The 27,805-nt window shown below is 47.5% G+C and overlaps 1 protein-coding gene across 1 annotated transcript in view; it reads right to left on the reverse strand.

The window, feature by feature from the left end:
* Positions 1 to 675: 675 nt before the first annotated feature.
* Syt17 (synaptotagmin 17) overlaps positions 676 to 27,805 on the reverse strand; it is a 68,378-nt gene continuing 41,248 nt past the window's right edge. The window contains exons 7-8 of the mRNA XM_038342980.1: positions 26,242 to 26,397; positions 676 to 1,813 (exon numbers count right to left, since the gene is read on the reverse strand). Coding sequence (XP_038198908.1) covers positions 1,617 to 1,813; positions 26,242 to 26,397 — 353 coding nt within the window. The 3' untranslated portion in view covers positions 676 to 1,616. The remainder of the gene's footprint in view (positions 1,814 to 26,241; positions 26,398 to 27,805) is intronic.

Genomic DNA, 27,805 nt, shown 5'->3' on the forward strand with positions numbered 1-27,805 from the left:
TAAGACAGACCAGCTGTCTGGAAGAAGCAGAAGCCAGTGCAGCTGCCTGAAGGCTGAGCAGTGTGCTCCAAGTTGCCAGCTTGTGTGAGCTGTCACCCATGCTGGGGCGGGCTTTGGTGATTCAGCTGTATTTGAGTTGTTCCTGCTCCTGTCAGTAACCCCAATAAAACTCGTTGCTTCTCCAAGCTGGACTTCGGTGTGATCTGTACTTTAGTCTGTTGTGGACTTCTTTTCTGGGGTGAGTTAGACGTGTGTACTGCATCTCCCCAAGAAAAGTCTTGTCATAAAACACATACACATACGCACACACACATGGACCATACTCCATACTAGGATTACAGTTACTCTTTGTTGGGCCTGTCTTCCTATGTGGGTGCTGGTGATCCGCCAGCAAGTAGTTCACTGAGCCACCTCTTGCCTCTGGCCGGATTGGCTAATTATGAACTAGCAGCCAAACCTCCTCCCATCTTCTATGTCGTGAACAAAACAGATAACTCCGATGTATGGCACAAATAAATAATCTTTAATTTCAACAAATAATTCCCCATCATGGAGGACGATACGCTGTGGAGAAAGATACAGAAGCATCCCACGAGGGAAGAATCTATTCTAACTACACTAAAGCCTTAGCGCACGAGACATGACTGTGGTGCACACACAAACACGGAGGATCACTGGAATCTGATTGAGGGCAGAGGTCACGGTGAGGGATGTGGCACCATTATCAGTCCATGTGCCAGACCCCTGATGTGTCATAACCACCATGATTCTGTCAGGAAATATAACCTTTGCTCTATCATCACCCTATTGAAGGGACACTACCCGAGGTTGGGTCTCTGAGGGATGGGAGGACATGGGGTAAACTCGCACCGGATAAAAGGCAGGGATAAGGAAGCTGTGAGGATGGAGGCTCTAGTCACCACCTTGCTGTCTAACAGGGTGAGTAGGCACACATGTGCTCACCTGTGAGGGCACACACAAACATACACACATACCCACAGGGAATTCCAGGAATAAGCTAACACAAGGACAAAGCAGGTGAGCCTGGCTCCGGGACATGGAGTTACTGTCTTTTGTCACCCCCAGTCTCTTCAAAGAGTCTAATCTATTTATCACATTTACTAAGGAGAAAACAAAGATACTTACACCTTTGGAGAAAGGGATCAGGTGCGGAGACCCCAGGAAACAGTGGCCTATTCAGAAGTTTCCTGGCAAATGTGTTTGTGAAGTGGGGATCAAGTCCCCGACATACCAGCCAAACTCTTATTACACTGAGTCACGCTGTTTTCAGGGAGGCCTCCTTTCTCTGGCCGGAGGTTGAAAGGATATTTCGGGACAGGGTATGGACATGAGCAGGCACTGCCAATAAGTCTCACAGTAGAGCCCACTCAGCTTGCTTTTACGCGTGAATGGAGTTTCCGGAAACTTCACAAGCCTCCCTCAAAGAGGGGGGCTATTTCATGATCAGCCGTCAGCTTGCTCTCAGTGCTGAGAGGGCGTTATGTATGCACGTGCACATGTGTGAAAGTATATGTAGGTGTGGGTTGAATATTTATGTGACACATTTTTCTCTCTCTCTCTTTTTTAACAAACGAAGGCTGTCTTCCCCGTGGCAATCAGGTCACCTCCAGGGAGGCAGGAGACACACGGTCACACTCAGCCCGGGACCTCAGGCTGTGCCACTGTTCCACGGCAGTGCGGTGGGTGTTTAGCATCCGCCTCCAGTGGTTGGATTCAGAGGGGCCGGAGGAATACTGGCCGATGACAATCCTCCCGATGAAGTCATTGCTGCTCTTCATGTTGTGACCAAACACTAGCGAGCCAGAAGGATAAGGGCAGGCAGGGAGGAAGGAAGGAGCACGGGAAATGGGATGGGGAGATAGGCACAAAACAGAGGCCATTAGTTCACACATTGAGTAGTAGCATAATAGCACACGTGGGCTTGTTGCTTTGGGGACATTGCTTCTTCTCCTGGGGATTGTCTCCTAAGCCCAGCTGAGGCTCCTGTTGTCCCTTACCAAGCCAGTCACGTTCCCACTTACTAACTTTTGCACTGGCTGTCCCTTCTTTGATAGCCATGCCACCCACAATGTGCAACTATATGCTTACATTTCACTGACTCACGCGTCGTCTACAGAACTCTATGAATGGGCATAGAGTTTCAGTGGGACAGCAAGCTCTCCCCATAGTCCAGCTAAGCAGACAAACCAGAATTTCTTGTGTGTGTTATAAGTGCACATATTTGTGCAGAGACCAGAAGGAGACTGCCTTATTCCCTTGTGAAGGGTATCTCAGTGAACTCGGAGCTAGACTGGCGACCATGAAGCTGCAGTGATCCTCCTGTCTCTATTCCTCCAAAGCACTTGGGTTACAGGCATGCACACTCAGCCACACTCAGCTCTTTAATGAGTGCTGAGGAATTGGATTCAAATCCTCATGTGTGCACAGCAAGCATCCTTACCCACTGACTCATGCTTTAAAGGATTAGACAGGAGTATATCAACAGCAGTATTGCTGACATTGTAGTCTGAATAATCCTTTACTGTAGAGGCTTGTCTGGGATAGGAAGACGGCTTAGCATCATCTCTGGACTCTACCCACCAGAGGCCAGGAACAGCATCCTTCCTTCAAGCTGTGACAACCACAGACGTCTCTTGACATGGCCAAGAGTCTAAGAGAGGGTCAATCCAGCAGAGATGAGAGCAACTACAGCTGAACTAAGGGAGGCATTCTGAGGTGAATCTTGGAACTCTGAAGCAAGGTGATTATTAGTCTCAGCTGTCAACTTCAAAGGATCTAGAATCACCCTGGGAGACTGGCTCCTGGGCGTGCCTGTGGGGATTATCTTGTTTAGAGTAATTGAGGTGGGAAGACCCACCCGCTGTGGGTGGCACCACTCCCTGGGCTTGGGTCTTGAATTGTATGGAAAAGGAGAAAATTTGCTGAACATATTGATTGCTGTGTCTTGCCTGGTTCTCAGCCTAGTCAGCTCCCTCACTCTCCTTCTGCCTCGACTTCTGTCATGATGGACTGTACTAGAACTCTGAGCCGAAATAAACTCCTTTTGTGGGTTGCTTTTGTCAGGGCGTCTTATCACAGCAAACAGGAAAAGTATCTATGACATAAGGTAAAGTCTCTTGTGCATTCCTTCCCTCATTGAGTAGAGAGGATTCTCACTGTAGTTAATCTTGAAAGTTCAAGCATGGTGGAGATGAAATAATGTGTGTAGGGCTCTCAGCACACCGTGCTTAACACATGGCAAATGATATACTGTCGTTTTGATCTTAAATTTCTGTCCATTAACTTCATAAAAAGGAGATTGTGCACTTCCTCTGTTGCTCACAGCGGAGGGAAGTTCCCTGAGAGAAATGGCCAGGGTAGTTTCTTCTGCCCCTTGTCACATCCTCTGTCTCTCAGAAAGAGTCTCTGTTAATTCCAATGCAAGCTTAATTAATGTCTTTCAAACCTAATGAGATGGTTGGGCTGATTTGTCTTCACAGCCAAGTTCAGCCTTATTCTTTATCTGTGTGTGGGTAGTTCAAGCATGCCATCGCACTAATGGGGAAGCAGGCTGTGCCTGTGTTATAAATGAAAGGCTACAGAATGGGAAATATCACAGATTCACCCAGCATGAGCCAAGCAAAGGCAGGCTAGATCCCAGGAGGGGTGCTGATTATCAAGCAAAACAGCTCAAATCCACAGCTCCAAACCAAGCTTGAATGCTTGTAGTGAACCTCCATTCTCCCTTGTGGGGTTCACATAGAGAATTCCAAATGACAGAAATGGGGGTTGGGAGAAGAAAAGTGAAAAGATCAAGAACACCATTCAACATCTGAAAACCAAAACACCTTCTAAATCCGGGCAGGAGAAACCCAGTGCTTGCTCAAGGGTGTCTGGTGCTGTCAGCTCTGTGGGAGAAATTGGAGCATATATATTTTTTGTACAATTGATAGTGAGCTTTGTTGCTTAGATGGACCTCATTACATGAAAACCCCAATGACAGAAGGACAGCAGTAGTGATGGACTCTTGGCTTAGTAAAGACATTGCTAAGGTGATGCACAGCAAACAATTTTTGAGTAGGTCACAATCAAGACCTTTTTGAACCATATTTAGTAAGGAGCATACAGTTTTATCTTAACTGACAAAAACAGGTTGCCAGGGTTCCCTCCATGTGAACTTCAGTTTAAAACAAAATCTTATCAGGAGACCTTTCCAGGCTAATGTTCTGACCTTCTCTGCCTCTGCAAAGCTCAAGAATAATGGTCTTGTGGCTCATGCCCACAACCCCAGCATATGAGAGGTTGAAGTAGGAGAAAAATCCTGTGTCAAGCTAGAGTAAACTATAGACTGAGCCCCCATCTCAAGAACTCCAGTGAAGAAATGGTCACACACATTAGTATCCCTCAAAGCATAGGTTTTATATCCTCGAGAAAGAGTTTAAGGAGGGAAGTCTTGGGCTGGGGAGAACTCATTTGGTAAAGTGTTTACCCATGTAGCTGAGGACCAGAGTTTAGATCCACAGCATCCTCAAAAACAGATCCTGTGTGCTCACTGGTCCTGGCCTATCCTAATTGGTGAGTTCCAGGTACAGAGAGAGATCCTATCTCAGAAAATAAAATAGAGAGGTATTGAGGAAGACACCCAACCTTGACCTCTGGTCTTCACGTGCATAGGAATACCCATATACAATTGAATATGTGTATACACACATACACACACACATACACAGAGAGACAGAAACACAGACACAGACACAGACACAGAGAGAGATAGAGACACAGACATAGAGAGACATAAAGACAGAGACACAGAGGGAAAAGAGACACAGAGACAGAGAGAAGCTCATACACAGAGACAGAGACACAGAGAGAAGAGAGAAAGAGAGAGAGGGAGGGAGGGAGAAGAAAGAAAAAATTTAAATACTCTAATGTAATGAAGACTGAGTTGGTTCAACTTTTGGAGTTGGTTCAGCATAAAAAGCAACTTGTGACCCAGCACATCTGCTCGAAGAATGAGTCCCACAGCACCACCTCCAGAAGCAGTCATAGATAAACACACACAAAGATGTTTTATACAGCACGAGTTGACAACAGAAAGCTTCTAAGACAAATGCAGCTCTTCACCCGCTTTTGTAAATAAAGTTTTATTGAAACATGGCCAACCCCATTTGCTTACATAATGATGCACTTGTGCTGCCTCATTTATCTTAGTTTGTTTGGGTTGCCGTGGCAAAACGCCATCACCCGGGGGCTTGTAAACAACAGGGATTTATTTCTCATAGTTCCAAAGTCTGGGCAGCACCAGAACAAGGCACAGCAAGTTTCGTCTCTGGGGAGGGTCCTCTTCAGAGATGGCATCTTGCCGTGCACTCACACAGTGGGAGGGACAAACCAGCTCTCTGAGGCCTTCTTCATCAAGCCCAACCGTGAGTGCTCTGTCCTTATGACTTCCACCTTCCCACAGTTCCACAGCCTGACACAATTACCCTGGAAGCTAAGGCCTCAACATCGGGATTCAGGGCATGTGTGAGGGTGAAGACTGGAGTTCGATTACCTCACCATCCCCTGGTAGCTCATGTTCACTGATGTCATCAACTTAGAGCATGCTTTGTGGATGCCAGCACAAAGAGCAGAGAGCACTAATTAACCTCTGATGTAATAGAATGCCTTGGATCTACATGATCGCTGGACATGAGACAGACACATTCAAAAGGTGGTGGGGTGGGGGCGGGATCTCTAAGGTACTCAGTTCACTAAGATGTCAAGAGAGCCTTTCTCTGGAAAATCCTACTTTTCTTGTTACATAAGTCTGTAGAGTTTGAACTTCATGTAACAAGCACATATTATGTTGGAAGAAAGCAGAAAACAGCCGTTATTAGAGAATTCACATCTAAATCGCCAGAAGGGAAGGAAAAGAAACGGAAGCTGTAGAGCCTACGCTTCCCAGCCCAAATTGCAAAGTAACTTGGCTGGTGAATCGTCCTGGGGAGGTGGGGGCTCTCATGGTGATTCAGTCCCGGTGGATGGGATGGGAAGGCCGCCTCTATGGCCAACTGAATTAACTGGCAGGCATTGGTATCTGCAGAGTGCTTAGTGAAGTACATGCTCCTGACAGTCTATGGGAAAATGCACCATTGCAGATGCACACATGTTCCTGACAGTCTATGGGAAAATGCACCATTGCAGATGCACACATGCTCCTGACAGTCTATGGGAAAATGCACCATTGCAGATGCACACATGCTCCTGACAGTCTATGGGAAAATGCACCATTGCAGATGCACACATGCTCCTGACAGTCTATGGGAAAATGCACCATTGCAGATGCACACATGCTCCTGACAGTCTATGAGAAGGGCACCATTGCAGACACACACATGCTCCTGACAGTCTATGAGAAAATGCACCATTGCAGACGCACACATAAGTTGAGGTTGAATAAACCTAATGGCATCGAGTGGAAAAGCTGTGTGGGGAGAAGTCTAGAGTTGACATCACCACAACACTAAGTTCTATGTCACTAGAGAGCACAGAGAATTAAGATTAGAGACCAGGTGTGGTGGTGTGCGCTTTTAATCCCAAAGCAGAGGCTGGTGTGTCTCTGTCAGTTCAAGGCCAGCCTGGTCTACATAGTAAGTTCCAGTACATCCAAGGCTACATAGTGAGACAAAACAAAAAAGACTGGACATAAAATTCAGAAAAGGAATGTAGCCTACTGGGGCATCCTGTAGCCCAGCCTGTGAGTCTGGGGAAAGAGGATCCAAAGTTTGAGGTAAGTATAGACAGTGTCTCAGATAAGCAAACACAAAAGAATCCAGCATGGTGTCTGAGACAGCAGGTCAGATATCTCTGCTTCTCCATCCTTGGCTTAGAAAACCAAGTCGTGCAGCTAGTGAGTGACCACACCCACAGAAGTGATGCAAAGGAAAGCAACCCCTAACTAGATCGTCGCGTTCCTTCTCCCTGCAGGCATTCTGTACTGGCTGTCACGGGGCATGCAAGTGAAAGCAGATGTTAATGCATTACTGTAGCACACACACAGACAGACACACTTTTCTTCTCTCCCCTTGTCATTTAGAATCAGTTTCCCAGCAGCCTGTGTAACCCAGACCATAGACAGTCAGGACAAATGTCACAAACTCCATGATAATGAGGAGGAACCCTCAGGCCCTCTCCAGGAACTTGTTTTGACACAGTTAGAATCTGTGTGATACTATGGATTGGACGTGAGTCATCCTAACAAAGTTCAGGTGTGGGCCACAGTGTGGCAGTGTTAAGATGGTGGAGCCTTTACAAGGCTGAGCAAGGGCCAGCAGGTCATTATGGAACAGTAAGCCTGAGTCCTGAAGTCTTCCTATCTTGTCATGTGATTCCCCCTTGGTGCCATCTGCTGTGAGATCTTCAATAAGAGACAAAAAATTGGGGCCACCCAATCTTGGACTTTCAGACTCTCAAAATTGTGTGTCTTTTCTTTAGAATGTACCCAGTCTTATGTATGTTGTGGTAGTAACAGAAAGTGAGCTAACGAGATGGAGCACCCATTTTCCCCATCTGAAACATGACAAATCAATGTAGTGGATTTTGACTATCAGACAGATACAAGGATACAAACAGGTAGGCTAGAACGAGGGCTTCTGGGGAAGAGAATATCAACTTTTTCTCCTTTGAAGAGAGGTGAAGGAGATTGCTCTGAGGTCATTCCTTTCTATAGTCATGACTCTCAGTCCACAAGAAAGCTCAATGCTCCTTTGTGAGTCAAAGGACATAGGAAAAGACTTGTTCTAAACACAGTTAAAGTCCAAAGGGAAGAGTGTGCAGTATGGGGAAATTTTCCTTATACCAAATCCTTTAGGAACCCATTCTTTGCTGCTCAGAGCGAGCCTTTGAACCACATGATCTCAGGCATCCTGACACCACTCTCAGTCCCTGTCGGTAAACCGTACATTGAAATCCAGCTCCCTTCAGTAACACACACACACACACACACACACACACACACACACACAGAGAGAGAGAGAGAGAGAGAGAGAGAGAGAGAGAGAGAGAGAATCCATTCAATCCATTCACCCATTTCCACATCTGGGAAAACAGAAGTCCAGAGAAGTAACTAGAAATTCCTTTGAGCTTGGCCGAAATCTAGCTATCTTGACCCAGTTGTGGCAAGCGGCAGCATCCCATGTTGGTACTTGATATGAAAATGAGTTTGTTCTTCCCTGCTGGAGCTAAACTTTTTTGATTGCTAATTCCCTTTGTTGAGACAGATGGTTCTAGAAGGGAAGCTGGATGCCTTCAAATGTGGGTGTGATAAACACTACAAAGAAAAAGGGGGGGGGGAGGTGGTCTTCTGCTTCGTCAAGGAGAACGGGGCTGAAGTGGGGAGGTGGTCCTCTGCTTAGCCAAGGAGAATGGGTTGGGGGTAGGGAAGTTCACAAGACTCATACTGGACAGCACAACCTTTCCGGCTCCCCACAGGTGTGGGGGTGAGGGCACCTGCATTTCAGGATGCTCACGAGTTAACCTTAGAGACCCACAGGATCTGTGCTTCTGATCCCTCCACCTTTGCACAGGTCAGTTCTGCACACCCCGATGAGGGGTTCCCAATCTCTTTACTTTCTACAGAATCCCCTCAGCAGCAAGCACTCCTCACTCCTGAAGTCAGCACGCTCCTCCAGGGCTGTCTCTACAGCAGGTCACCTCAGGAGGCTGGAGATGAGGCTCAGTCATTGAAGAGACTGTTGAAGCGGAAAGAACCCCTGTGAAGAGCTGACTATGGCGGTATGTGCTTGTAACCCCAGAGCTGGGGAGATGGACATGGGTGGGTCTCTGAGACTCTGGGGAGATAGAGACCAGTGGGTCTCTGAGGCTCACTGGCCAACCTAACTTGCGAACTCCAGACCTTGGTGAAAGACTTTGTCCTGAAGGGTTGACTCTGGCCTCCAAACACACAAGCACACATATGGATGAGCACACATATGAACGCCTTTCCTCATACGAATTCTATCCAGCCCCTTTCTGGGTCTCAGTTTCCACACTTAGAAATGGGTGAGCAGATGCAGGTTTCGTGTGCCCCTTCAGAAGCTACTTCTCTGTTCCCAAGACCTTTCCCTGGGCTGAGGCCGCAGTGCAGCGGTAGAGCACTTCCCCCAGAGATCTCAACCTGACTTCACAAGCTTTCCTGGCTCCCTTCATGACTCAGAGCAGCTGCTCACACAGATCTGTTTGCCTTCGCCTGTTTCGTTCCCGCAGCCATCAGGACGGTCTGAGTAACCACACCAGTCACGGGAAACCAGCACCACCGATCTTCTGCCATCCAGGCACGCAGAAAGCACTCAATCCACACCGCAGCCCTGCGGGGAAGATGCCATTTATGCCCCGCCCCACCCCCTCTTTGCAGATGGGAAATCCACAGCTCAAAGGGATTAGAAGTTCCGTGTCCAAGGTCGTCCACACCCCAGGAACAGAAACTACTCAACACTACTTTCCTTTCCTTATCACAAAGTTAAAGGTCTCTGCTGCCCCACTGCCCTTGGCTCCCCCATAGGGAGAAACAAGATGGAAAGTATGATATAATGCAGGGTGGGTCTTGGGGGGATGACTCAGTCAGCACAATGCTTGCCACACAAGCCTGAGGACCTGAGTTCAATCCCCAGAGCCCCGCAGAGGAGGGCACAGCTGCAATCCCAGGGCTGGGGAGCTGGAGACAAGAGGACCTCTGGGGCTCATTGCCAACCGTTCTACCCAGTCCACAAGTTCCAAGTTATGGGAGAGACCCTGTCTCAAAAAGTATGGTAGGGACACCTGTGTGCAGCTCTGGCCAACACACACACACACACACACACACACACACACACACACACACGGAATCTCCTTGATTTATGATGTGTGTGTCCCGATATACCTATCACAACTTAAGAGAAATGAGTGTGTGCATGCCAGGGCTCAGCTCACTTCCTCTACTCATATAGTTCAGAAATTCCTTCTTAGGGAATGGTGCCACCCACAGTGTGTGTGTGTGTGTGTGTGTGTGTGTGTGTGTGTCTGGGGTCTTCCCACATCAATTGCTGGAATCAAAATACTGCCCCTCCCCATGCCCACAGGCAATACCTCACTGGGATACTCTACCCAGGTGATTGTAGGCTTCGCCAAGTAGATAGTTAAAACTAATCATCCCAAATGGTTTATCAATTAGATCTCTTGTCCTTCCTTAAGAAATGGGAACAAAGATTAAAATCTCTTCAAGGCCCTTTGAGGTTGCGGGACTACTCTATGCATCTGGGTGGAGTATGTGGAGCCTGTGTCTGCTAAGCTGATGCACGAGGTAAAACACTGCACTCAGATTTGGGTGTGAATCACATCATTCTGTTGGAAGCCTCCGAAGGTGTGACTATAAAGTGATGTTCTTTTTTTCACACCAACCTCCAACTTTTCTACATTGGGCTGAAGATTATCTCCGCACATTCGTTCCAGAGAGGCTGGCAAGGCTTTGGCGAGAATGTTTGCTACCAACTGTCTACATGGCTAGTCACAAGACACCTCCTGATGTTCCAGGGACACATTAATTTTATCTTCCTTGCTCAGCCGACATGGCTTCGGAGAGATTCTCTTGGCGTGTAGACTTGGGGGACTCTTGCAGGTGTTTTTCAAATGCACCCCAAGTGATTCTCAAGAATCAGGCTCTGTGAAGAATCAAGCTGCAGGTGAAGTGAGGACTTCCACGGTCTGTATAAGGGGACCCATCATGGTCTGTTCTTGGTGGCATCTAAGAGCTTAGTAGTAAGCACGTTTTCAGTGTGTCCTAGGGTGTTTCCAGAGATGATCATGACGGCTCTGACGTCATCAATAGGTTAAAATCTTGATGGAGTCTTAATATGGTGGCTTTATGGAGAGGTGGCAAAAGGAGTCGGGGCCTAAGTTGGAGGAGGCAGGCCACTGCGGGGTTGTCCTTGGAGTTGCCTCTCACCCTGACCTCTTCTTGAACTCCCTTGTTACTCTGCTTCCTGTCTGCCAGGAAGAAGCTCTTTGGCCACAAAGCTGGGAATGGAACTCACCGACACAGTGAGCCCAAACCCCTTCCTCCCTGCAGCTGCTCTCTCAGGTATTGGCCACAGCTTTGCAGTCGTGTCTGACGCGGCAGCTGACTCTGTTCTCTGCTCTTATTGGAGGAAACCTCTGTGAACACAACAGTCCCCACCAGAGGCTCACTGAGGGGCTATGGAGAATACTGCCCAGGATGGGTAGGTCTCTTTAACACTACTCCCTCCCACAAGACAACCAGGAATGTGTTCACAGAAATTCATCCTGTTCCCAATCAAGTAAGTCATTCCTCCCCTGGAGGAGTGAGCAGGTACCTGGAAGAATGTGGAGGTGTTATTTCAGGCCAGAGTGCACACACTATTTCCATGAACAATCAGATTGTGAAGATTTTAGGCTTTGAGGGCCACCTAAGGTCTCTTCTGAAATGACTCAACCATGTTGGTGAAGGAGAAAGAAGCCATAGACATGGCTAGGTTTCAATAAAACTTTATTTGTAAAGCAAGAAGTGGGCTACATTTAGACTATGGGCTGCAGTTTGTTCTCAAAATGTGGGCCCCAAACCACAGCATCTGAATAGTCTTTAAAATCTAAAAAGTTGGTTCCCTGAGGTGTTATTGGGAGGTGGTAGATTCTTCAAGAGGCAGGGCCTCATAGAAAGAAGTAGGTCATTGGGGTATAACCTCTCTTTTAAGTGGGGGAATAAAAGATCTTGATACAGGAGCAGTTCTAGCCGGCCTTGAATACAAAATTCTCTTGCTGGGATCATTGATATGCAGAAGGCAGGCAGGAGGACTGCACTGGAGAAGCCAGCAGGATGGCTCAGCTGGCAAAAATGCTTGATGCTGTACCAGTCTGAGCACTTGGTAGGTCCCTGAACCCACAGTAGAGGGAAAAGGGAAAGGATTGTCTTCTGTTGCTGTGAAGAGATACCACAACCATGACAACTCTTACAAAGGAAAGCATTTATTTGGTGTGGTTTGGTTTTGGATGTTCAGTCCATTATCATCATGGCAGGGAGCATGCCAGCTGGGGGGATGGAGGCATGCAGGCACACATGGTGCTGGAGAATTCTTCATCTTGATCCAAAAGCAACAGGAAGTAAACTGACTCACTGGGCATGGCTTGAGCATAGGAGACCACAAAGCCTACTTCCACAGAGACACATTTCCTCCAACAGGACCACACCTACTCCAACAAGGCCATACCTCCTAATAGTGCCATTCCCCTTGGGGGCCATTTTCCTTCTAACCAAAGCAGGACTGCCTCCCAGAGTTTGTCCTGGCACAGGTTTATTGATGTGTGTGCATGCACACGTGCGTGCACGCGCGCGAGCGCACACACACACACACACACACACACACACACACACACCAGCCCTACTATCACCACCACCGCCATCACCACCACTACCATCACGATCATCATCACAATCACGATCATTAACAGACCCTCTTGCCTCTCTTCCCCATCTCCCTCCCCGCCCTGGTTCGGCTCCACCTGTCCTGCACAATGTGCTGCCTCACCACAGGCCTAAAAGCCACTGGGCCAACCGCCCACTGACTGACGCCACTGAGGCTGTCAGCCCAATGCAAACCTTTTCTTCTTTAAAACACTCTCCCTCAAGCCGGGCGGTGGTGGCGCACGCCTTTAATCCTAGCACTCAGGAGGCAGAGGCAGGCGGATCTCTGTGAGTTCGAGACCAGCCTGGTCTACAAGAGCTAGTTCCAGGACAGGCTCCAAAGCCACAGAGAAACCCTGTCTCGAAAAATAAAAAAATAATAATAATAATAAAAAAAAAACACTCTCCCTCAGGTGTTCTGTGCCAGGGATGGAATGCGATGAATCTCCAGTTATGGTGAGATCTTGTTTATGATCTAACAAATAAAGCTGGCCTGAAGATCGGAGTGTGGAGCTAGTCACACCAGTTAGCCATAGAGGCCAGGCACTGGTGACGCATGCCTTTAATCCCGGCACTCTGGAGAGAACAACAGACGGATCTCTGTGAGTTCAAGGCCACCCTGGGCTACAAGAGATAGAATCAGTCTAAAAGAGAAACAGAGCCAAGCAGTGGTGGCTCATACCTCTAATCCCAGCAGTAGGGAGGGGAAGATAGGAAGTGATACAGCTGGGCTGGGCCGAGAGAGGAATATAAGGTGGGAGGAGACAGGAGCTCAGGATCTAGTCTGAGGCTTCATAGAGACGGCATTCAGGCTGGGACTTGTAGAGACAGGATACCCATTCTGTTTGAGGATTTTGTAGAAGTAAGAACTAGAGGCTGGTTGCTCTGCTCCTCTGATCTTTCAGCATCTACCCCATATCTGACTTGGGGATTTTATTATTAATACTAATTAGAATTCACACTCCATCTGGTAGTCCGTCCCAGGGATGTGACAGATACAGATTCCCAGCATTTGTATACTTTCTTGGGTTTTGAGACAGGGATGTGTGTGTCTCAGTAGGTAGTTCAGGTTGTCCTGGAATCAGCCAGAGTCTAGCTTTCCCCTCTAAATGCTAGGATTACAGGTGTACCCAGCTGGGCATCTGTGTGCTTAAAATCCTTTACAAGTGATTCAGGGACAGCCAGGTTCCACAGCCACTGCTGGCCTAAGAACCTTTGCACCAGTAAGTTGGGAATTAGAATCCCTATAAAAATACCCAAAGAGATGGCTCAGTGGTTAAGAGCAATGCCTGCTCTTCCAAAGGTCCTGAGTTCAATTCCCGGCAACCACATGGTGGCTCACAACCATCTGTAAAGAGGTCTGGTGCCCTCTTCTGGCCTGCAGACATGCACACAGACAGAATATTGTATACATAATAAATAAATATTTAAAAAAAAAAAAGAAATCAGCTCCTTGTCTTTGGAGTGGCAACTCGGTCTTCCTAAGCTAGGCCCACGCTGTTACAGGCCTCTCACTTCAAAGGATGACAATCTCCACCACACACTTTCCTTTTCATGCGGTAGAGACTCTGAGATGTGATTTTAAGATACAGTGAAGGTAGCACTCTGTTAAAATTCCTTTGAGGCCGGGAGGCGGCTCAGCGGGTAAAGGCACTTGCCACTGAGCTGGCAAACTGAGTTTGATTCCCGAGATTCATACTGTGGAAGGAGAGAACCAATTCCGGCAAGATGTTCTCTGATCTCTCCACATGGGCTAACACACACACACACACACACACACACACACACACACACACACACGAACAATGCACACATGTAAACACACAGAGTAAACAAATGTAAAAATTACTAGTACATATAACTAGTGTATTTACAGAATTCACAGAAATGTATAGTACCACATATAAGTTATACATTACATAAACAAGTTATGTATATATGTGCTCACATATACATACATCTACAAAGTATGTGTAACTTGTGTGTGTGTGTGTGTGTGCATGCATGTGGATGAGTGTGGGGGTGCAAGTGTGCATGTGTGTAAAGGCCAGAGGTCAACCTCCGGTGTTATTCCTCAGTCACCTTTTATTTTGAGGCACGGTCTCTCATTGGTCTCAGCTTGCCAAGTGAGCCCCAGATATCCATGTGTCTTCACTTCCCCTCCCCACCGCCAGGGTTCATGGGAGTTGAAATCAGCTCCTTGTTTGCTCAGGAAGCAGTCAGCATGGCAAACACTCTGCTAACTGGTCTACCTCTCCAGCCCTGGTGTCTCTGGTTCTGTTTCTTTATAGCAGTGTGGCCCCTTTGGGCCCCCATATACAGGTGGCCCTGAGCTCTGCCCTCCCTCTGCCAATCTACCTTTCTGGACTTCTGTCAGAGGCCACACTCCCGTTCTAGCTCAGAAAGTCCTGTCTCTTTAGCAGTGCCGCTGGTGCTGTGACCTTCCCTTACCCATGCTGCTTTATGCCACTGGGTGCTTAGCGGTGTCTTGGGCCTTTACTAGGTACCTGTAGCATTTCCTGGGCTGTGACAGCCAAGAATGGCCTCAGACATCGCAAGACATCTGCTGGAGGGTTAAGTCAAACCAGCTGCGAACTGCGTGTTTAACTGGACAGCTGCTCAGGGCATCCCAGGTTACTACTAGGCATTGAGTGATGGGCCCCCCAAAGTCGACTCTGGCCCTGAACTTGGAGGGCCAGAGAGGAAACAGGACAAGCTATGCAAGGCACAGGATAGCTCTGCTATTTGCTGACTGAAGAGAAGGCTGTGTGATCCTCAAGCTCCATGGCCTGCACAGCTGGACTACATTTCCCAGCGTCCCCTGCAGTGATCTGCATTCCTTCCAGTCCTGGCATAAAATCTCCCCATGTAATAATAATCAATGCCTGTGCCTCTTTGGCGTTCTATCCCTATCTCTTGTCCCTATTGCATCAAGGGGTTGGAAATGACAGCCAGAAAAACTTGAGATCATAGCAGAACCTGGGAGGAGCCTGGGTCACACCTCAGCATGGAAGCCACCTGTGGAAAGAGCCTCAAGACCCATGGTGCTGAAAAATAGCTAACTTCTGTTGCTGCAAAGCGTAGAGCCTCACCTGGAGGCTGACCTATTGCATCAGCCAGGCCCCCCTTAGCCATACACAACCTTGCCTTTCAGCAAGTTATCTGAACTTCCTGGGAATCTCCCCAGCCCTGCAAAATGGGGTGATAACAGCAGAGTGTGCACCCTGCATTTGAACATCCAGTCTCTCACAGTGCTTCAGTCCAGACATGATGCTATAAGTGGAGGAGGTCACACCATGAAATCTTAATTTGCAGATTCTCTTTAGATTATGTGTGTAAGGTATAGATGAACGATAAATAAACTTCACGTTTAGACTTGGGTCCCATCCCCCAAAATAGCTCATTATGAATATGCAAACAATCAGAATTTTTTTTTTTAAAAAAATCTGTAACACTTTTGGTCCCACGCATTTTGCACAAGTGGCATGTACTTCATCTGGTCACCGTGAAGATCACTGAGACAGTTCTACGGAGTGTACAGGACAGTGCCAGGTGGACACTAAGCACTTTATAAAGGTTGGTTATTACTACTGTGGGTCCATCCAGTCTCTGCCCCTCTCAGTTAAGAGTTTCCTAACTTTTGCCTTACTTTCTTGTACAGCTGGAATTTCAAACCTGAGCCACTGGGTCGAGCTATGAATACTTCTTGTAGCAAAGGACAGGGGTCTCGTTTGAGCCCCAGGTTGTCCAGGCATACGATAGGTGTTCTGCCTCTCCTAACTCAGAGGCCACCAAAAGTTCAAGAGTGGAATTAAACAGAGATTGGAGGGGACCCCCATGAATCATCTACAGATTCCGGAAGCCTCCGATGCATTAAACAGGATGAGGTGCACCCCACGGCAGACACAAGATAGGCATCTTGGCTGCCAGCTCAGTGGACAAGGCACAAGCGTGTAGGCCCACTAGGTACTCAGGATTCTAAAGGACATGCCACAAAGTCTCTGAGTCCCTCCTGTGGCCAGTGTGGGACGCCTGTTGATGGAGCTGGAAGGACGGCCTGTTCCTGTGCTTCTCATTCATCTGTTTGTTGATGTATGCACACGTGAGCTTGCACACACGCGGAAGTGAGCGGTTGACGTGAGGGGTCCTCCTCAGTACGCCGTACCTCACTTTTTTTGTTTGGTTTTTCGAGACAGGGTTTCCCTGTAGTTTCTAGAGCCTGTCCTGGAACTAGCTCTTGTAGACCAGGCTGGCCTCGAACTCAGAGATCCGCCTGCCTCTGCCTCCTGAGTGCTGGGATTAAAGGCGTGCGCCACCACCGCCCGGCTCGTACCTCACTTTTTGAGGCAGGGTTCTTCACTGAACCTGGAGCTCAATGACTGGCTGCCCTGGCTGTCCAGCAAGCCTCAGGGATCCTGTGTCCATCTGCCCAGTGTTGAGGTTACTGGTGTGTGCTGCTGTGTACCGGCACTTTCTGTACCCCACTTTCTGTGTTTCTAGGGATCAGAACTCAGGTCCCCAGGTTACCCACTGGGCCATCTCCCCAGCCCTGCCTGTCCTTCGCTCCTGAGTGTGCTCCAGGTGAACGGTGCCTTTGCCTCTGCCTCTCCAAGACTGACTCCCACAGAGGCATCCATGCCTTGCTCTGATGCCGGGGGCTGAGGAAACAGAGACCCGGAGATGAAGTTTTCATGTCGACTTACAAACTGGGAAAGCGAGAAAGTGACACCCACGGAGCATCTGCTCTGTGCAAAGTCCTTGCATTCGCACACACTGTCTTACCCCGGTGCTTCACAGAGCCACATCTGTTCCCAGGGCTTGCGGCCTTAGGTACACAGTAGGTGTTAGATAAATTGTCATATCTTCGCTCCTTACCATAGCCCCGACTTGTTGCATAATCCACTCCCTTCATTAATTCTGATCTGGTATTCTAGCCTTTTCTCTCTTTAGAAAACAAAACAAGCTCACTTCTGCCCCACGGACTTTGCACTTGCCATTTTCTTCTCTATCGAGAATGTTCCTTTCTTGTCTTTTTTGCATCAATTACTCAAGGGTTTCCCTTGGGGCAGTGTCTGGTAAGAGCTATACAACCCTCACTATTACTACGGTCACTTATTTGTTTATTTGAGGGAAGGGGTATGGTAGTAGGAGAATAACTTTTGGGAGCTGACTCTTTTCTTTTCGCATGTAGATCCTGAGAATCACCCTTGGTTCAATAGGCTTGGCAGCGAGCGCCTTTGCCCACTGAGCCATCTCATCCACCCTGGAGATGGACTTGTATCTTGATAGGTAAAAAATAGGAGCTGAAGAGATGAAAAGGTTTTGCTCTCAGTGGCACAGTGGCTAAGCTGTGGGGTTGAGCTTCCTGATTCCCAAAGCCTAGGGTTGTTTCATACAGCAAAAGGCTTCCTAGAAAAGCCAGACAGGGACACTGGCCTGTGCCCTGCATGCTGTGCCTTTCCTACTCACAGGAGCTCTAGGTGGGTGCAGGCACAAGAGGTGTGTGGAGGGATTTTTGTTGCTCCTTGATTTCTAGCACAGGCCTATCCCACAGGCTGGCCCTGGATGCTGAACTTGAGGTGGCTTTGTGTAGTGTTTGAGGCAGACTTGGGTAAAGGCCTGGCCTCTGAGGGCCTTCCTGTCTCACAACAGGCTTGCTGGATGAACTACTCCGGGCTCCCCAGGACTCACACATTCCCCACAGGGCATTAGGTATTTTGCTCATTGCTGAGACGAATTTCCTGAAAGAAGCCACTTGAAGGAGGAAGGGTTTACTCTGGTTGTGGTTTGAAAGATGAAGCCCATTGGTGGAGGAGATGTGGCGGTTCTCAGACACATCTGGGTGGAACTTTCTCTTGACCTGCCTCCAGCTCGCTAACTTCCTGTCTGCCATGGGGTTCACAGGGTGAGCATCTTATTTCAGTTCCTTTTCTTTGTTGGTTGCTGACATGTTCATTCTTATCTTCTCAAGAGGGTTCGCCCTTACTTTTTTAGAGCAGTGGTTCTCAACCTTCCTAATGCTGCGATCCTCCAATACAGTCTCTCATGTGGTGGTGACCCCAACCATAAAATCATTTTCATTGCTACTTCATTGCTGTAATTTTGCTGCTGTTATGAATTATGATGTAAAGATCTGATATGTGACCCCAAAGGGGTCGTGACCCACAGGTTGAGAACCACTGTCTTGGCTCATGGCTGTCATAGCTGCTGTGAAGCCCTTGGGGGAATCCCAACATCTGGACCGTGTTATGGCTGCACCACCAATTGTATGTTTTCCTAGGAATCTGTCAAGTTGTCTTGGTTCTTTATAAATGAAGCCATTTTGAATTGTTAAGACGTATATTTGAATACTATAAGACCCTGGGTCTTGTTTAATCCCTATTAATATGTTGGTGTTTAAACAACCAAACTAATTAGCTTCAGATCACAAGTTCTACCTGGCCTTTGGTGTGACATTATTCCAGCATCAGCTCAATTTTCAATGCCTGTGCTATGGTATTTAGTCTGCCCTGGGTATGTCCCCCAGGGATCAGTGAAGGAACTGATGATAATCCAGCCTGTACAGCTCAGAAAGCTTCGGTTATACCATCTGAGGGTCATATCCATTCCCACTGAGCTTGGGGTCCACACACAGGCTGATGGGGACCCTTATCCAGCTCTCCCCTTTGCGAGCTTCCCTGGTGTCTGGTTGACAGGGCGACTTTCATGATCCTCTGGCTGGACTGAGGGCATTAAGCTGCTCATTCAGCCGCTTGCTGCTCATGAGCAGATCTGGAACTGGAGCCTGGTGTAGATGTCAGCTCTGACTTAGCTCACACACTGCCAACTCAGGATGCTGTGGGAGGCCACACTGGTCTCGTTCTGCATCTGGTGGCATAGGGTATGTCCGTTTGTGGACATGATGCCAGCTGGTAACTTTGGGGTAATGGTGATTAGATGAGAAAGGGGCTAGAGTAACAACTACAGCCAACCAGGCTAAGCTGTGCACATCCAAAGAGCCAACACTCAGCCCCTCACACACTGAGATGATTACAGACAGGATTTTTTTCAGTGGCTGTCTGAGCTGGACAGGTCCACATGCTGCTTTGCCTTTAATTCTTTTTTCCATCCTTTCCCCCCCAAGACAGGATTTCTCTATGTAGCCTTGGCTATCCTGGAACTCTCTCTGTAGACCAGGCTGGCCTCGAACTCACAAAGATCCGCCTGCGTCTGCCTCCAGAATTCTTGGATTACAGGTTATGCCACCACTGACCTACACCTTTAATTTTATAGCAGGAATAACATGCTACGTTTCACATGTGAAGACGCTGGGCTCAGAGATGTAGAATGACTTGCTTAAGGTCACAGCTGACTAATGATGGGGTCAAACTCATCCCAAGTCTTTGTAGTTCTAGGGTCTGGTCCTTCTGTGATAGGACTATCTCACATAAGCACCATCATCACTATCACCAAAAACAGCAGCATCACTACAACATCAGCATCAATACCACCAGCAGCAGCAGCAACAGTAACAACAGCATCAGGACCAGCGCCATCATCACCGCCATGACTAGCACAGCAGTATCAACATCACCACTAGCATCAGCATCACCAAAACTATCGCATCTGGTAAGTCTTAAGTATCAGCTATGCGCGAGGCATGCTCAAGGCTTATGCTATAAAGTGTTGAGTTATAAACTCAGAGGAGAAACTGAGGTATGAAAGAGAAAATCATTTGCTTGGTGTTGCAAACTAGGTGGCAAAGGTGAAATTTGGATCATATCACGTCTCCTTCCACTCCATAGTCTGCATAGCCTGGAGTCCTCTTTCTATGGCTCGGCTGGGCTTTGTGCTCAGGAAGCCCAGCTGCATGAGGAGAGAGATGGGAGCTGCAGAGAAGTATGGCAGGTGGGCTGGGACAGGGCCAGAACTGTGCCCCAGAACAAACTCATGATATCTCTCCATCTTGGAACAACCACGTTGCTCTCAGACTAACTTCCTTCTCTCTCCTTCAATGGATGTGTTCAACTTTTCCACAAGCTTTCTGCCTAAGCTTGGTGTGTGTATGTGTGTGTGTGTGTGTGTGTGTGTGCATGTGTAAGCATTTGCAGGGGGGTGTATGTGTGTGTGTGTGTATTCGCAGGTGTGTGTAAGTGTGTGTGCATTCTCAGGTGTGTGTGTGTGTGTGTGTGTGTGTGCATGTGTAAGCATTTGCAGGGGGGTGTATGTGTGTGTGTGTGTATTCGCAGGTGTGTGTAAGTGTGTGTGCATTCTCAGGTGTGTGTGTGTGTGTGTGTGTGTGTGTGTGTGTGTGTGTGTTGAATCATGTGTGTGGAGGTTAGAGGTCAATGTCAGGTGTTTTCTTCTATCACACTTCACCATGTTTACTTAATAGCCCTCACTGGCCTTGAACTCACAGAGATCTGCCTGCCTCTGTCTCCCCAGTGTTGGGACTAAAGGCTTGTGCCACCGTCCTCCATTTGGTCATCTACCCTATTTTTCGAGACAGCTTCTTTCACTGAACCTGGGGCTCAGCGACTGGCTAGACTGGCTGGTCATTGAGACCCATGTATCCCCCCACCCCCTGTCTCTACCTTCCAATGCTGGGATTATAGCCATGCAGCACCACGCTTGGCTGTTCAAGCCGAACACATTTTACGCCTGCCATCTGGTGCCCATCAGAGCCCTAGGTTTTCCAGGGTAGATGTTGGAAGCACCACCCTCCGTCCTTTGATCTCTACCCGTTGCCTCCCATCCATCTCACTGCTGCAGTAGATTCCATTAACTAACCAATTCTGCACTCCAGCTGCAGAAAGACAGGCAATTAGGAAACACAGACCCGGTGCCTTGGAACGCGCTCTCAAGTGGGGCCTGGGAGACTTCCAAACACACAGTGGGTAGGGAGGGAGCAGAATAGACTCTAGGCAAAGTCTGGCTGACATAGTTTGTCTCAGAGAGCCACCTCAGAGCTCTGAGAGGTAGATGCCACGGCAGGTTTGGTAATCGTGAGCTGAGCTCTGGACATTGGGTTTTTAAACAGTCCTTGTCAGGCTCACTGCTATGGTACCTGCTTGTAACCACAACACTCTGGAGGCAGGGCGAAGGGAGGCAGGAGGTAGTGAATTTGAAGCCAGCCTGGGCCAGACAGAGAGCCTACACTTTAGTTTGCTTTCTGTCACTGGGGAATTTATTAAGAACAGAGATTTATTTGACTCACAAGTTTGGAGTCTAGAGACTATGTAGTTCTGGCTGGTTTTGAACCCACAATCTTCCTATTTCCATCTCCTTTGCACCAGCATCACAGTCATTGCCATCACTCCTGGCTAGAATCTGCATTGTACCATGCGTGGGAAACTCAGAGGGTTGGCAGTAGAGGAGAGAGAGATGGGGAAGAGAGGGAGAGAAAGAAAGAGGGGGAAGGGAGGGAGGCAGAGAGAAAGAGACAGAGAGAGAGAAAGAGAGAGAGGGAGAGGGAGAGGGAGAGGGAGGGAGAGAGAGAGAGAGAGAGAGAGAGAGAGGGAGAGAGAGAGAGAGAGAGAGAGAGAGAGAGAGAGAGAGAAATACCAGACATTCCTTGGCTTTCTTCAGAGCTGTCTATCACAAGTTATTAATGGGATGCCTGGACTGGACGTCTGTGTCCTGGGCAGGTTCTGCAGCAGGTACTCTGAGAGCCAGAGCAGGGGTTCCATATGATGTCTTACAGGCATGTGATACCATGCCCAGACTATAGGATTATTATTATTTTTATTGTTGTTGTTGTCTTCCCAAAGTGAAATTCCCCACCATTAAAAGCAGCTCCCTGTGTACCCTGCTGTCAAGCCCAGGGACCCCATTCTCATAGATTTTGACTGCTCTCCATTCTGCTTGTTCCTTTTCTGACTGGCTCATTCTAAAGCACACAATTTCATGTTGTAGCCGGCATCTGACGAGTTCCCTTTTTAGGTCATTTCTTTTTAGGTAATTTCTGGACATTTCTTGGTCTGAATAGGCCAGATTCTCTTTACCCTCTGTCCATCACTGGACACCAGGTGGTTCCCCTTCTAGCTGTTTGCAGTGCTGGGAACACAGGGACACAGACATCTGGGCCTCTGCTTTCAGTACCCGTAGATTCCCTATCCCTTTTCTACACAGAGATGTAGAATTGGTGGATGGCAATAGAGGTCTAGTTCTAAGTTTGTGCAGATTAAATTGAGTACCTTCCTTCCTCCCCTCTCCTTCCTCCCTTTCTTTTCTTTCTGATTCTCTTCCTCTCTCCCTGCCTCTCCTAATATTTCCTTCTTCCCTTCTTCCATCAATTCCTTCCTCTTCTTCCTCTCTATACTGTTCCTCCTCCTCCTCCCTCCCAATCACTACAGTGACCAACTCACACCCCCTCCTCCCACAGGACCTTTGTGGATTTTTCCAGAAAGGTCCTGAACAACGGGTTTCAAGGTTGGGAAAGCTATCTTCCCTTTTCTTTTTATACCTCAGCTGGAAAATAAAATCACCTGACTGCAGAGCAGACATGCCCTCCTGCCATGAAAAGAAACTGTTTCAGAGCACCCAGCCCCAAGGCTAATAACAGGTTTCCCCTGGGAGTATCAGCAAATGCTTAAATTGCAGATCAACCTGACTTCCCCAGAGAAGTGTTTGGAAACAAGGGGCTGGGCTGGAATTCAGATCTCTGCCTTGGAGGCAAGAACACTCTTTCCAAGTCAGCAGAGAAAGCAAGTCAGGAACCTGAGAAGCTGCACGGGGTAGGGGAGGGGGAGAACGTGGCATGGGACCTCTTCTGGCTTTGCCTAGATCCAAATCCACCTTTCTGCTACTGTTCCAGCCGGAGTCCTTTAGGTAAAAGGCCAGCCAGCTGTAGTTCCCACCCTCAGCTGTGACTGCACCCTAGCCTAGCTAAGCATTAGAAATATCTGGGGTACTTTATAATATCTTTATATATACAGGAGACCCCTTCGTCGGTAGGGAGACAGGCTGAGAGGCCCCGTGGATGCCCCAAACAGCTCACAGTACCACCTCTGTATGTTCTTTCCTATTCATACCGGTGATAGAGTTTAACTCAGAAACACAGCAGCGTAAGAGATGAACACCAGCCACTAATAAACTAGAATACTGACATCTCTAGGCTGCCCTCCAGGTCCTGTGGACATGGTCTGTGGGATTTCCCGCTGAGTGTTTTTGCACGTCATTTGGTGATGGCTGGCTGGAACCCTAGCAGCAAAACTGTGCTGATGTGAGGACCCGTTGCTGATACCCAGTCCCAACACTCTGCTCCAGTCTCTGGGGATGAGGCATGGCCACGGGCTGCATTCTCAAGCTCCCTGATGACACTGTAAGTAGCCCTGACATCACGGTGGGGGAGCCCGGCTAACTTCTTCCTGAGTGAATATTTGCCGCGGCACTGGCCCTGAGGAGCACGAGCCTTGGCGCTTGTATGGTTAAGCATGTTTTCTTGTGTGTCAAGACCACAGGTCCTGGGCAGGCAAGAGAGCTCAGTGAGTCAGCTGCCAAGTCTGACAACTTCAGTTTGATCCTCGGGGCTTACATGGTGGAAGGAGAGAATGGACTCCATCAAGCTCCCCTTCACAGACATGATGATACACAAGTGTTCACACACACTCACTCACACACACACACACTCACACACACACACACACACAAATAAATAAATGTGATGGGGGCTTTTCTGATGGAGCTGATAAAATGCTGCTCAATGAAAACAGTCATCTGAGAGGTGGAGCTGTGTGTGCACACACTTGCACTTTGAAAACCTTTTTCTTACAGACTATGTGAGATTTCAGGGGGGTTGAAACCCTCTGCAAATAAGTGCAAGCGTCTTCACACTTGATTTGTTTCCTGAGGAACCCGACACCTTCACAGATAATTTCAGAACAGCAAGCAGTAGAGTGATGGCTATAAAGAGGCCCAAGTGACCCTGAGGACCCAGAGGAGATCAACTGGGTTTCTGCTCTGTCCTTAACACTTGGAAACAGTGTCTGAGCAAGGAGAACATGTTTAATACATACTCGCTGAATTCATGAATAACTTCAAAAATGTTCTTTTCCATTTATTCTTTGAAAATGTCATCAGTGTGTGTATGTGTCCCAGAGGAGGAGGGTGAATGTCATTCACCTCCTTGAGAATCTGATGACCACTGTAAAGAAGCCCCCCCCCAGTACTAAGGTTACAGGCTCCTGCAGCCATGCGTGGTTTTGACACATGTGCCGGGATTTGAACCCTGTGCTACTACAGAGAGGACTCTCATCTGTTGATCCATGTCCTCAGCATTTCATATAGATTTTGGCCAGGGCAAGAGATAAGGACCTTAGACTGCATCTAAACAGAGGAGTTTCCAGTTGCTCCAGAGGGTAACGTCAGCCCAGCCAGAGCGACAGAGTAGACCAGAGCTCTGCCTGAGTTGGGTTTTTGTTTGTTTTGTTTTTAAGAAAAGGCCTCATGTAGCCCAGGCTGTCTACAAACTTGCTAAGTAGCTGAGGCTGACCTTGGCGTGTTGGGATTACAGGTGAGCACCACCACACCTGATCTGTATGGTACTGGGCATTGAACTTGAGCCTCATGTATGCTAGGCAAGCACTCCAGCTTGAGCTCAACCCCTGCTCCTTGCCCAGGCTCTTGAGTGACAAGAGCTATGATATAAGGTTTGATGATTTATTTAGTTGCTAAAATTTAGGGTGATTTGTTATGCAGCAACAGATAACTTATAGCCCCTAAAATTAAACACAATCATATCCCAGAAAAGTAAATTAAATTTTACTAGAGAGTAGCACATGACACCTGTACTTAAATATTATATTCTCCATGATTTTTACACCTGTCCTTTTTGAGTTAGGTGACCTCACTTTCTTCTACACACACACACACACACACACACACACACACACACACACAAATCTTTTTTTTTTTGAGAGATGGATTAATGGCTCAGAAGTTAAGGGCACTGGTTGCTCTTCCAGAGGTCCTGAGTTCAATCCCCAGCAACCACATGGTGGCTCACAGCCATCTACAATGGGATCTGATGCCCTCTTCTGGTGTGTGTATATATAATAAATAAAGATATCTTTAAAAGAGCTCTGGATGTCCTGGAACTCCCTGTGTAGACTAGGTTGGTCTTGAACTCAGAGACCAACCTGCCTCTGCTTCCAAAGTGCTGGGATTAAAGGTGTGAGCCACCACCCAACCTTCTCTATTTCTATTAAATCCATCAACTTGAATTATCATCATTACCATCATCCTCATCATCAGTACCACCACCATCACTATCATCATCCCTAACATCAGTACCAACACCATCACTATCATCATCCCCATCATCAGTACCAACACCATCACTATCATCATCCCTAACATCAGTACCAACACCATCACTATCATCATCCCCATCATCAGTACCAACGCCATCACTATCATCATCCCCATCATCAGTACCAACACCATCATCAACAAATCTGACATTATATGTATCAGATATTATTCAGGGGTCATAAATCACTTACTCAACACAGTAAACCTATAACACAAGAGCTAATATTATTCATAATTTATAGATGAAAAACGGAGGCCCTGGGGAGCTAAGTAACTTATTTGGTAGTTTCAAGGAATCCAGCTTGAGTTAGATTCCTGACAATTACATAACAATTGTATTTAGGCTCTATAGGTCTTGTCCAAGTTTATGGATAGGGAGTGGGTTCAAATCTAGGTAGTTGAACAGCCAGATACCATATTCTTAGGCATAATTCTCTCTAGATGCCTTCGGTTTTCACGTAACAAGCTGATCATTTCTCACCAGGGCTTCCTTGGGGTCTAGGATGTCACCTTACCTGTGAATACTAGGCTGGCATTTTCCAGTTCTTCCTGGGGAACTTTGAAGCTGAAGGATTCGTTGTAAAAAGGGTCAATTGTGCCTCTTAAGAATGACGTCTTCTTGGTTTTCACAAGCTTGAGTCCATGTACCAGCTGGATTTTTACAAATGGGTCTGAGGATTGGATATAACATTATAGAACACTGGAGATGAGGAAACAGAATCTAGCCATCTCTCCTCTCTTCAACTTCCCAGCCACCCTCTTGCTGTCTTATTCTTCTGTCCATCCTTCTATCCATCCATCCATCCATCCAATTTTTGCCTGTCGCAACCAATTCATCCATCCATCTATACGAGCACTCATCTATTCTTTTGCCAACCCATTTTCCATCTATCCATCAAGTCGTTAATACACTCACCATTCACCATTCTTCATCCATCCATCCATCCATCCATCCATCCATCCATCCATCCATCTCCATCAAAGTTATTGTCTATGGAACAGAATAACCACCTATTCTCTCCCCATCTCTATACAGTTGCAGTGCTGGGGAAAGAGCCCAAGGCCCCCTGCATACTAGGCAAGGGCTCTGCTATTGAGCTCTTTTTATTTTTTCTATCAGTCTACCCACTGGTTCATTCCTTCATCTAACCACTCATCCACTTATTAATCCAGGCATCAATCTACCCTGCTTTCACCTAACCATTCTCCTATGTATCTGCCCATCGTTTCCAAAGCCGTCTTCTTATCTGCTGATTCCTTTTCCTCCCCGGCCCCATCCAGCACTCACTGAACTCCTTCCCATGCTTTAGTCATTGTGTTCACTTCACAGATGGGAAAACTGTAGATTTAAAGACAAGAAATAATTTTCTTAAGATCTAGCTGGTGGAGACAGAACCTGGTTGGAGGCCACCCAAAAGCAGAAAGCCATTCGTGGGGCAGTAGGCTCACAGCTTATACACAGGAGAAGAACAAAGGCAGAACTAGAATTGCCATGCTTTGGTCATTTTAGAGTTTAGAAAGGCATTTGCACAGGTGACTGGAGTTAATGTTTATATAAGCAAGCCAGTGAGATAAACACTATCATTATACAGTTTTCTAGACAAAGAAGCTGAGATATACAAAGGTTAAGCAACTTCTCCATGCCAACTTTGCAAGCCGCACAAACACATTTTATGTCAGGCAGTTTGACTTCCTGTGGAAGAGCATCCTGCCTCTCCACTGTGGTGAGTTGGAATGCTCCAGTCACTGCGGTGCTCCTCCAACCATGGCAGTGCCCCTACAGCCACGGTAGTGCTCCTACAGCCCTCTTGAAGCCTCTACTTTCTAGTGTGGCTTTTGAGAATACAAGGTGCAGTCTAAATTCAGCTGTGATTTCATTGTAAACAACTTCCTTTGGCTATTGGATCTGGGTGGGTGGGGGGCAGCATTTCTACCACTGAGCTGAAGTGAGGAAGCCCAGGATGGTTTCATTTACAATAGTATCCTCGGCTGTCACGGAAGAAGCTACATAGAGATGTATGGAATCTGAGCTTTTTGTTAAAGGTGTTTGAACCAGTTTTTGCTAGAATGTAGATATCA

This window comes from Arvicola amphibius, chromosome 1 (genome assembly GCF_903992535.2).
Source record: "Arvicola amphibius chromosome 1, mArvAmp1.2, whole genome shotgun sequence".
Lineage (NCBI taxonomy): Eukaryota > Metazoa > Chordata > Mammalia > Rodentia > Cricetidae > Arvicola > Arvicola amphibius.